Raw genomic sequence first — 11,951 nt, 5'->3', positions numbered from 1 at the left:
GAGCAGCCCTCGCTTAGGCGAGGGCATGGTAGCCCACCTAGGTCTCTCGTGACTCGATGAGGGCGGGCCTTACCATCCCAAGCTTGGGTTACCTTGCCCATGGCCAGTGAGGGCGGCCCTCACTTGAGGCTGGCCGGAGGTTAGGTGGTGGTTGGCAAAGGAAAAAGGGGAAAATAAAAGAAAAAAGGAAGAAAAAAAGAAAGAAAAGAGAAGAAGGAAAAGAGAAAAAAAAAAAATATCATTTAAAATTGTTTATGTTATTGATTTTCGACCAAAATTACTCAGATAGGCTCAATTAGCAAATTATGAAAAATGTTTACAATTCCATTAGCAAAATTAAAAGATTTATAATTGAATTGACAAAAATCCAATAAGTTTAAGATTTTTGGAATAATTTTTCCAACTTGTATCAATCAATCTTTGAAACATTCTAAGTAAAAAATTAGAAAAATTCCTGTTTTGAAACCGGTCGTATCATTTAATACACTTTCTCCTTATTAATCAGAATCCCCGTTAAGGTGGGAATATCACATGAAGGAGCATCAATAGAAATAAATTAAGCTCAGTGGTTTCAGTCTCCTGGAAAACGTGATGGCTACTGGCCAAGCAAAGATCATTGAATCAATATAAAAAAAGGAATTAAAAAAAAAAATTAAGCCCCCAATGATCTGTCAGACAGCTCAAGATCCCCGGCTTACAAGTCACCAAAGCCTGCCCCATTGGACTTTTGGACTTTGATAAGCAATAATACAAATTTGAGAGCGACCCATCGAGAATTTCAACCACACGCACATCATCCATCCTCTGCCAGAGATCCCTCGGATTCCCCAAGAGATCAAGACACCGCAAAAGCCACCATCTGAATCTTTTTCTCTCTCTCCCTCTCCCTCTCTGAAATCATGGTCTCCACTTGCTTCAGTCTTCGTCATCATCTTCATCAGCGCCCCCACCTCAATCCCAAGATTCTTCTCCGGTCCTCTGATCATTCCTCCACTACTTCTGTGGTCCAATTCACCTCCAGATCATGCTTCACGCATCTAGTTCGACGCCACGGATGCTCTAGCTCGGCACCCATGGCGTACTCGGGGCAATCCTACCCGAGCCCGAAGCCTTCGGATCCCGGTTACTTCGAGCCAGACCCGACCCTCACCAACGATGACCTCCGGCCCACCACGCCCTCGGAGCGGACCTTCTCCGGGTGGGAGATGGCCAGCCTGTGGATCGGGCTCGTGGTCGGGGTCCCCACCTACTACCTGGCCGGGAGCCTGGTCGACCTTGGCATGGCCTGGTGGCAGGGGATCGCGACCGTGGTGGCCGCCAACGCGATCCTGCTGGTGCCGCTCGTCCTGACGGGCCACCCGGGGGCAAAGTACGGCGTCCCGTTCCCCGTGCTCGCCCGCTCCTCCTTCGGGGTCCGCGGGGCGCACGTCCCGGCCCTGCTGAGGGCTCTGGTCGGCTGCGGTTGGTACGGCATCGAGACGTGGATCGGCGGCGAGGCCATCTTCCTCCTCCTGCCGGGTTCCCTGAAGCAGTCCGCCCTGTCGCAGCCTTGGCCTTGGCTGGGCACGTCCCCGCTGGAGTTCGCTTGCTTCATTGCATTTTGGCTAGCCCAATTGACCATAGTTTGGAAGGGCATCGAGGGGATCAGGCAGCTTGAGAAGTACTCGGCTCCAATCCTGATCGCCCTCACTTCCTGCCTCTTCGCTTGGGCCTATGTCAAGGCCGGCGGCCTCGGTCACATGCTTGCCCTGTCGTCGAAACTGTCGTCGTCCCAGTTCTGGGCGCTGTTTTTCCCTTCCCTGACTGCGAACATAAGCTTCTGGGCCACGCTTGCGCTCAACATCCCGGACTTCACGAGGTATGCCAAGAGCCAGAGGGACCAGGTCATCGGTCAAGCGGGGCTCCCGCTCTTCATGGGCTTGTTCACGTTCGTGGGCTTGGCGGCGACCTCCTCGACGGAGGTGATCTTTGGCCGCGTGATCTCGAACCCGATCCAGCTCTTAGGCCAAATCGGGGGCCTCGCGACCACTTTGGTGGCCATCCTAGGAATCAGCCTGGCCACCATCACCACAAACATAGCTGCCAACGTGATGGCACCGGCGAACGCCCTGGTCAACCTTAGCCCTTCCTGGTTCACCTTCAGGAGAGGAGCCCTTATTACAGCACTCATGGGCATAGCCTTCCAGCCGTGGCGGCTCCTCCAGTCGAGCGAGAGCTTCGTGTATACGTGGTTGGTGGGTTACTCCGCGCTGTTGGGCCCAATCGGAGGCATCATTTTGGCTGATTACTATCTTGTCCGGAGCACTGAGTTAAGCATCAAGGAGTTGTACACTTTGAGTCCTTATGGGGCTTATTACTACTCCGGAGGCTACAATTTGGCGGCGATGGCTTCGCTGGTGGTCGGGATTCTCCCGGTTATTCCAGGTTTCTTGCAGAAAGTCGGGGCTCTGTCGGTGATTCCCGATGCCTTCGTGGTCATCTACAACAATGCTTGGTTCTTCAGCTTCTTTTTAGCTGGTTTACTTTACTGGGTTTTGTCGAGTTTTTCTGGGAAATCCAGGAAGTCTCTTCCTTATGACCCACTTTTGCCTGCTGAAAGTTGATGTTGTATCACACAGTTTGCACATAACTTGTAAAGAAAATTCAAAGAGCTTGTGGGGTTATACAATAATGTAAACTTCTTAGGAGTTGTTAGTTTCTTCAGATGTTTCTTTTCCTCGACTCAATAAGAGCTCAGAACCTTCAATTTCTACATTCAATTTTATCAATTTAATAATTCCATTCTCAAGAAAAAAAAAGGAAAGAAAATGCAAGTACTATGTTTAAGCATTAATGTAAGTTCTCTGTCATTCACGTTTCTATAAGTGACATGTGCAGATGCTCCATGTGAACCTTATACGTCCATGTGCTGTTTTTTTTTTTTTTGGTTGAAAGAAAGGGTATTTCCATTCAAGTAGGGAAAAAAGAACAACCCTTAACAAGGGCATCATTACACAGCAAGTCCAACATAATTTGAGGAGGTGAATTAACCTAGTTTGGGGAGAGGTATCCTTGTCCATGGGCCTTCGCAGCCCAATCAGCTAGGGCATTGGCGTCCCTTCGACAGTGCTTCATGATTAGGGTTGGAAAATAGGTCGTCAAAGCTGCACATTCAACAAACAGAGCAAGGCAGTTCCACGGCAGTGATCGTCCCCGGTTGATCGTCTCCAAAAGGATGAGATTGTTAGATTCAATGACATGGTTAGCGTCAGTTTCGCCTTTGTGTAAGAGGTCCTGTTTCGCCTTTGTGTAAGAGGTCCTGAAGTGTGCATAACAACGCTTGTATCTTTGTCTCCAGTGCAGAGGTGGCCTGAACGCTTTGAGTAAATCCTCCAATCATTCTGCTAGTGTGGTCACAAGCAATGCTGGCGATCGATCTCATCTGATTTGTGATAGCAAAGGCGCCATCAATATTCACCTTTATGATGCCTGGATCTAGTGGTTGCCATATTCGATTAGGGTTTAAGTAAGTATTCCTAATGCTCGTTTTCTGTTGCTGAGCTGTAATATTGATTTGTGCCTGAATAAGGGCTGTATCTACTAGTTGATCCTGGATGGGTACGGTGATGGCAGAAGACAAGTTGATTCTGAGCTTTCCAGGTTTGCCATAACAAAGCGGCGATGATCTGAAAATCTAGTATGTGCCCCTTCTGTTCTATTATATCAGTTAGCCATGCAATTATGCGGTGTGTTCTAGAGATGTTGATCTGCACTTGGGGGTGGCTCCGTATATAATAAGTCCATGGGCAAAATAGAAATAAATGTTCAGGGGTCTCGGGGGTATTAGATGAATAGAGTTTACAAATAGGGTCAGGGGTAATTTTTCGCCGAAATAAGTTGTCCTTTGTAGGCAACACATTTTAACACAGTGACCAGAGGAAAATGCGTATTTTTGGGGCTATTTTTGTTTTCCAAATCTACTTCCATAGCTTGCTAGGTATCTGATAAGAAGAAGATGCACTAGAGGTTACCTGTTCGGATGCTATTTGCTGGATGAAAAGATAACCACTCTTCACAGTGTAAAGTCCATCCTGAGTTTCAGTCCATAGAAGTTTATCGTCAGTGGAAGCTGGCCACAGCTTTATAGTGAGTATTTCCTTGACAATGTCTTCATAAAAAGTTAGATTTAGAAGCTTGACATTCCACTTATTCTGCTCAGGGATAAGAAAATCTGCTACTAGTTTCGATTCTTCTCTAGTTGCTGGTCCTCCTAGAATGCCTATAGACAACCATTTGTCCTCTTTGGCTTGGATCGTTTTACCATTACCAACTGACCATTGAAGCTTCTGTCGGATAGAATCCCTTCCAAGTAAAACACTCTGCCATCCCCATGAAGGTCTAAACCCCTTATTAGCATTTCGGAAATTTGTAGAAGGAAAATATAAGCCCTTAAAAACATTGCACCACAGAGATGAAGGATTTTGAAAGAGATGCTAGGCTTGCTTACCCAATAAGGCCTTATTAAAGGAGATTAAGTCTCTGAATCCGATTCCCCCTCTAGCTTTTCTCTCTTTAAGAGTTTCCCAGCTTTTCCAATGAATTCTAGATCTGTTGTTGTTGTTTTACCACCAGAACCTTGCTATTTTTTGTTCTACAGATTTGCATATAGAAGCAGAAACTTTAAAAATTGTCATTGCATACTGCGGTAATGAACCTCTTTCCCTCCTTTAGATATTAGATTTGCTGTCACCCCTCTAATTTAGCATTCACTCGTCCTAGAATCCAAGCGAACATGTCTTTTTTAGATGATCCCTAATCAGAAGGTATGCCTAGGTATTTGCCCATTTTGTTTAACAGTGGAACCCTTAACTCTTGTGCCATGTTTATCTTAAGAGGCTGAGGGCATAATTTACTTAGGAACAGACCAGATTTGTTCCTATTTATTTCTTGACCTGTAGCTAGGCAATACTGTTGTAGGATGTTTGCTAAGTTTTGGCATTCCTGATTGTACTATCAAGGAAAAAGATAGCATCATCAGCAAAGAATAAATGGGATAAAGTAGGACACCACCTATTAAGTTTGATTCCCCGTAGATTGTCCATGTCAACAGCTTGCTTGATGAGGGTGGACAGCATATCTGCTAACAAAATAAATAAGTAGGGGGAGAGAGGATCGTCTTGTCTGAGTCCCCGTGATAGTTGAAAATAACTAAGAGGTTCACCGTTGAGTTTCACACTTAGAGAGGTCGTAGTAACACACTGCATCAGCCAATTTACCCACCTCTCTTGAAATCCTATTCGACATAGATAAGCTTCCAAAAAATCCCACTCCACCCTATCGTAGGCTTTCTGCATATCCAATTTCAAGACCCCCTAAATTTTTTTCTTCCTGTCTCTGATCTTTAACTGATGAAGAACCTCTTGAACTATGAGGATATTATCTTGTATTTGTCTGCCTGATACAAAAGTACTTTGTTCTTTGGAAATCAGCTCCGTAGCCAATGCTTCAAGTGATTCGCCAAAACCTTTGAAATAATCTTGTAAATAAAATTACATAGGCTGATAGGGCGAAATTGATCTAAGCTCTCAGGGTTCGGTATCTTGGGGATCAAAGTTATGGCTGTTCTATTAATATCAGCTGGCATCACACCTGTAGCAAAGAAATTCTGAACTGAATTGAACACATCGTCCTGTATTATGTCCCAATGACTATGGTAAAACAATTCATTCAAACCATCAGGTCCTGGTGCTCGTGTGGCTCCTAATTGAAACGTCATGGTCTTTACTTCCTCTCTCGTAACTTCAGCTGTTAATTGTGTATTCATTACCGCTGAAACTACTCGAGGACATTGCATTAAAATAGGTCCATAGTTGCGCTGTCCTACTGAAGTGTAAAGATTTTTAAAGAAAGTAAGGGTCGCATGCTTCACCTGCTCTAGCTGACGGATCCACTCCTCATTTTCATCCTTTAAGATTCTGATTCTGCTTCTTCTTCGCCTTTGTATGGTGGTTGCATGAAAAAATTTCGAGTTTCTGTCCCCCCATCTCATCCAGTTAATCCTGGAGGGCATTGCCCAGTATTGTTCTTCTTGTGACCATATATTCTGAATTTTCTGCTTCAAAGAAGTGATTTGGTCTTTGTCATAATTGCAAACAGGTTGATTTATACAGTGTTGAAGTTGCTGCTACATAAGATGTATTTGATGATGATCTGTAGTGAATTTTAATATGCTCCACTTGGCCAGCACATTTGTTGTGACCCTTGGCTTCTGTGAGATGGTGGAGTTGTTAAGTGATGAAGCTGTCCAAGATTCTGATACCACTTCACGACACTCTACATCTTGCAGCCAATAAGATTCAAAGGTAAAGGTCTTTCTCCTTCTTACTGTATTGGATTTTGTAGTTAAAAGAATCGGACTATGATCCGAGCCTGTAGCAGGGAAAGCCAACACCTCTGCTTCTAGGTAATGTAATCGCCACTCAATAGTACACAAAGCTCGATCCAGTCTTTCTTTAATTACTTCCTCTCCACTTTTGTTATTTACCCAAGTATATGCACAACCCTTTGTTTCGAGATCCATCAAAGCACAATCATGCAGTAGTTCCTGAAAAGAGTGCAACCGGTATGTCTGAATTGGTCTTTTGCCAACTTTCTCCCAGTGATTTAAGATTTCATTGAAATCCCCAATACACACCCAGGGAAGAGAATTAAAGTGGCTGAGATGCCTCAAGTTTGCCCATAAATTTTGTCTCTGTGGATATACCGCCGGGGCCTGCAAACAGGTAAGATGCATAGGATTTGCACTTCTATCTTCAGAACAAACAGTATCAATAAAGTGCGAGTTACAATCATTAATAGTAAGAGAGATTTGATTTGTCCAGAACATAACCATCCCTCTAGCCAAACCTCGGGGATTCACCACAAAATTGTTGTCATAATTTAGCCTCCGTTGGATTCGTTTAATAACGAGTTCTTGATTCCTAGTCTCCATCAAAAAGATGATATCAGGTCGATCTTGAGCTACTAAGGCTCTTAGAGCTTAAACTGTCAAGGAATTGTCTAATCCCTGACAATTCCAGTTTAGGATTTTCATTTTTCAAGTGGTGGCTTATTCGGGCAAGCCACCTCAGCTAGGGGTGAGTGCGGTTCCCAGTTCCAAAGGGACCGGTTCCGGTTCCCAGTTCCAAAGGGACCGGTTCCGGTTCCCAGTTCCCCTTTTCTGGGAACCGGTGGTTCCCGGTTTCGGAACCTGGGAACCGGAACCGGAACCAGAATCGGTCTGGTTAAGGCTAAAAAAAAAAAGCCCCAAATCAGAAATTGTCTCTCATTTCACACTCTCTTCGCTCGTTCTCCGCTACTCACATTTCACTCTCTCTTCGCCCATTCTCCGCGCTTGACGCCACTGTCGCTCATCCTCAACGCCACCGCCGCTCACGCTTGACGCCATCGCTGACCTCTGCTCGGCAAGCCACCGCTTCCTCTGTAGAGAGAGAGAGCGTCGTTATAGGTGCTCGGCTCTTCCTTTGAGAAGAAGGCGAAGAAGAAGAAGGTGCATGAGGCTGTGTCCGTGTCCGTCGCTCTTAGGATTTTATGGTTTCCCACCGCTTTCTCTTTTCCCTCCATCCCATTTTGCGTTTCCGTTTTTGCTGAGATCCGTGCGTTTCCATGTCTCTCTGTGTAGGTCTCGTTGGAGCTTGAGACCGTTACAGGTTCGTCCCCTTTCTCTCTGGCTTTCTCCTCGTACTGTCGCTCGTGTCCTAGTCTCCTTTGTGATCTTCTTTTTGGTTGGCCATGTTTTTTTTTTTTTTTTCCTTTGACTCGCTCGTCTTGTGCCGTCGTGGCCGGAGTATACCGTGTAGTTTCGGTGGTGGATATATGCATACTTTGGGCTTCTTCCTGGCATCCTCCTTTTAGAGATATGGTTTAAAGTGGCTCTGGGATTTCAATGGATGCTGACTGTTTTTCATATGATAGTTACACATAAGCTTCTGATTAGAAAGTGACTGACTTGTGTTAGATTAGTTACTGGAAGTTTTTTTCTTCATGTTTTTTCTAATCATAATTTTCTTTAGTTGATGAGCACCTTTTCTTCAATTAGAACAACACAGTGTTGTTGAATCCTCAAGTGAATTCCAGTTACCTGGAAAACTAAATCTCATTTAAATGTCTGTATAATGTAGTTCTGTCAAATTGGAAACTTTCTTTCGATAGTATTGATTCTGAAGTCAAACCATTGTGCTAATAACTTACAGTCTATGAACAAATGACTGAATAACTTGAGTGCCACGGGTATTAACTGGATAAGAAAAATATTATGCGCACTAAAACATGTAATTTTCAGCGATATTCATCAAGAACAACAACTTCCGTGTCTGCCTTAATCCTCTCAATGTGAGATGCAGTAAGGTTAATCCTCCAACTTCATCACCACTCCAGTTGTTCCCACTCTGGAACTCCAACTCGGAAGCATTGACCCAAGTTCCACTGCTGTGCTGTGAGAAATAGACCTCCCACAGCTCACCAGTGAAATTGCTGATTGGGATCCGGAAGTAATTATTGCTTTTAAATCTTGCATGGAAACTTTTGTTTAAACCATTTATGCACTGGTCGCAATTTTCCAATGAAAGTGGGGCTTCCTGTTTCTTTGATACAGGATATGTGTTCCAAGGATATGCAAACTTGTGACAGCTGTAGCCTCATTTTCCCTCGTAGAAGTATGAAAAAGATGGAAGGCCCAAGTGGTGAAGCTCAATTTTTGTGTAGACATTGTGCCAAGGTCCATAGTTGCATTCTTTTTTTTTTAGTAGAACTTTCATGACAAGTCTACAAGATGAATTGGGTACTGACCAATGTCACGTGCATCATTTCTACAGTTACTGAAATCCAAACAATACTGCGGAATATGCAAGAAAATTTGGCATCATTCCGACGATGGAGATTGGGTAAGATATCTGACTGTTGACATAGTTGACTTATTCTCATTGAAAATGATGAGTTGTTTGATGTTGTATCTTGCTGTGTGGAATTCTTTTCTAGGTATGTTGCAATGGTTGCAATGTATGGGTGCATACTGAGTGTGCCAATAGCCCTTTTGGCCTCAAATATGGGAGTCTCCAATAGATGACTTTCATCTAGAGAGTCTGATAGAACCAGGTGTGACTTGTAGGGAGCATATCTCTTTGCTTTCTTCACTGGAGAAGTCTTGGTCTGCAATCTAGGTTTTTTTGATTTTTTGGAAGATGATGCTGCAGCTGTAAAGTCTTGGACATCTGTTTTTGTTGCCGATGCAGGGGGTATAGGGGGAATCATCTTGTTCTGAACATCAACTTGGGGGGAGTTGGGGAAAAAGTCTGCTGTTGAAGTTTTAATATTCGGAGCTGTCTGAGTGTCCATAGGAACATGATGTTTGCTGATGTCGCATTGTGCAGCAGTGAGTAAGAGCAACCTTGATTGAGGAGTTTCAGGTACGGTCTCTTCGATATCATCTTGAGTTGTTTTCAGTTCATAGAAAGCCTGCCAGAAAGGGCTATGTTCCCTGACTTTAGCCTGTAACCATTGTCCGTAGTACATCTTGTCATTCCCTTCAAATTTTTCCTCATCATATGGGATATCTTTGCAATAGGATGCATAGTGACCGAGAATACCACAGGAGTAGTAGTAATACGGTAAACATTCATAACGGAAATCAAGCCATATGTTTTTTCCTGCCACGTGAATAAGCTTGCCCGGTTTAAGAGGTACGTCCATGTGCTGTTTAGGACTTGGGACTTTCAGAAGTATATTTATGTTTGCTTTGGTCTGGATTAATATATACAGTGACTGGTTGGCCTTACCTGTTGTTGCTTGTTTTAGATCCTAAACATAACGTGCGAAAACAACTCAAATTTTTTGTCAATTTCAATTCATGGGCAGAGGTGAAGCTTAATAAATTGGAGTTAGAATTCTATCATTGATTAGTGTCTGTATTGGTAGATTTTAATGAATGCTAGTAAGTGTCAATATATATATATAGATGAAAAGAATGATAATACCACCAAGGATCTCAAAATGACACAATTAGGACATATTTTCCCTAAATCAATTTTCATATTACAAAAAAAAATCTCAAAATTGTACATATGACAAATCAACCTTATGTCAAGTCTTTACAAAATCTCTGTAAAATTGCTGATGATGTAAATTCAACATGGGAATTCAAGATAAACGGCCCTTTCAACAATGCTATAATGGGGGAGCCAGATCTGAAGAATATGATTTGAGATTAAGAATTAAGGAAAATTTGAATCTGGTCATTCTATCTCCCTCCCAAATCACCAAAATGTTAGGGTAAAATAAGACAAAATTAGGAATTTTATCAGACTTTCAAAATGCGAGAACCTCTTATCTAAAAGGAAAGTTGCTAAAGATGGAGAGGATCGAGGTAAGTTGTCATCCACTACCATCAAGAGGGTGCTCGATGAAGATAAGGTGAGGGAGAATTTGCGAGACTTAATAGATTCTTTGCTCCAACATGATTATCCTTTGGAATTGGTATTTGCAATAGGAAAGCTTGGGAAGAGATGCGTTGCCAACGATATGAATGCTTGCTCCGAGATGGCGGGTCTCATGACTCTTTTCAAGACCTCCTCGTCCTCGTTGCACTGAGATCCATTGAACGAGCTAGAATTGTCACCACCTCAATTTCCATATGATTTAAACCTCGAATGAATAAATTATTTAGCCTCAGATGTATACTTATTTTTTACTATACATGATGAAATTTCCTAGCACAAAGATAGACTCCTACTTTTTTTCCTGCGTGTTTGATCTAGTCCTTAAAAAGATCTTTAGAAACACTAATCTAAATGTCCCTAATTTTCTAATTCGACTAATTTGTAAAATAATTTGGAGTGAGATTAAATGTAGTAAATGAAAGCTCTAGGTCTAAAGTAGAAAACTCACCATTTGCCCCAAGAGCACTATGGCATAATAAATTAGCGAGTAATATTACATATTAGTGACAATAGGAGAATCAGCATATTATTTAAGTTCATTGAAGATGATGTAATCCACGCGTTATATGCAAATAACTATAAAAATATGCTGTGACGAATAAAAATAGATGCCATGAGCTTATATTTAGATTAACATTAGATGCACATAGAGGAATGTACTTACATTCTGATGTGTAAATACCACATAGTAGCTCACTGATATACACATGTGAGCATCTATTCCCTACTCACCATTTGCCAAAACCCATCTTGACTAATGAGGCATCGTTACCATCAACTCATAGGATAGAATCATAAGCACATTTTATCTTGCCTTAGCCTATATATATCACATGTGTCCTATACGTCAATGAGGATAAATATACTACTGTATAACTGCATGATGATAGCTATTCCATACTCATTTGCATAATAGGCTACTCAAATCATATCATTTGGCTCAACTTTATCTATAGGATGGAGGGATTTACCCTCCCTCTCTATCTATCCAAGGGATGAAAGGGCAGAGGCCCTTAGAGGCCCTTTTTCTTTTTTGGGCAGACCAATCACTTTATGAAGGAGGGAAGGCAAGGAAGAAATGGATGTAGAAATAGAAACAACTTCACAAGCCATATTATTTCGTGCATAGATAAAGGGACTCTTGATGCCCTCTGAACTTTATGGAGACTCGTCTTAGATGGTAAAACATATGTTTTTTCTTTTAGTCTTATACACATATTCACATGAGGGAGTTCACTAACTGGCGATTAGGCTGTGGCAAAAACATTAATCAAATGGCATCATTGACATGCAAATTATCCTAACATATTAATTTCCATGTATAATTAATAGTAGTGGTGCAAACTATATCACACTAATCAATTGACATGTCCCGTATTAACAATGGAAACAAATATATAGATTTGTTATCATTGGCAAATCCACAAACTCTAAATTCATTTAGTGTCCACAAACCCACCAAACTCTAATTCATACTCG

General features: G+C 42.4%; 1 protein-coding gene and 1 long non-coding RNA gene across 6 annotated transcripts; both read left to right on the top strand.

The window, feature by feature from the left end:
• The first annotated feature begins 777 nt into the window (after nucleotides 1-777).
• Nucleotides 778-2,754, top strand: LOC104438828 (purine-uracil permease NCS1). Its single transcript, XM_010051999.3, has one exon. The coding sequence runs from the start codon at nucleotides 900-902 to the stop codon at nucleotides 2,601-2,603; it is 1,704 nt and encodes a 567-aa protein (XP_010050301.1). The 5' UTR covers nucleotides 778-899; the 3' UTR covers nucleotides 2,604-2,754.
• An 829-nt stretch (nucleotides 2,755-3,583) lies between these two features.
• LOC104438839 lies at nucleotides 3,584-11,185 on the top strand. Of its 5 annotated transcripts, none has more exons than XR_005549065.1 (8): nucleotides 3,584-3,676; nucleotides 6,136-6,341; nucleotides 7,661-7,688; nucleotides 8,382-8,528; nucleotides 8,633-8,755; nucleotides 8,853-8,921; nucleotides 9,016-9,132; nucleotides 9,270-11,184. It is a non-coding gene; the product is annotated as an uncharacterized LOC104438839 (long non-coding RNA). The 5 variants fall into 5 exon arrangements; XR_005549066.1 differs by having other exon boundaries at nucleotides 6,196-6,341; nucleotides 9,270-11,183; XR_005549076.1 differs by lacking the exon at nucleotides 8,382-8,528 and having other exon boundaries at nucleotides 9,270-11,185.
• The last annotated feature ends 766 nt before the right edge of the window (nucleotides 11,186-11,951 follow it).

This window comes from Eucalyptus grandis, chromosome 1 (assembly GCF_016545825.1).
Source record: "Eucalyptus grandis isolate ANBG69807.140 chromosome 1, ASM1654582v1, whole genome shotgun sequence".
Lineage (NCBI taxonomy): Eukaryota > Viridiplantae > Streptophyta > Magnoliopsida > Myrtales > Myrtaceae > Eucalyptus > Eucalyptus grandis.
Note: the sequence above shows the minus strand (reverse complement) of the source record. Positions and strands in the feature narration are given on the sequence as shown.

What these genes read in the sequence shown, in the direction of transcription:
- LOC104438828 (XM_010051999.3), top strand. Translation starts at nt 900, where the DNA reads ATGGTCTCCACTTGCTTCAGTCTTCGTCATCATCTTCATCAGCGCCCC.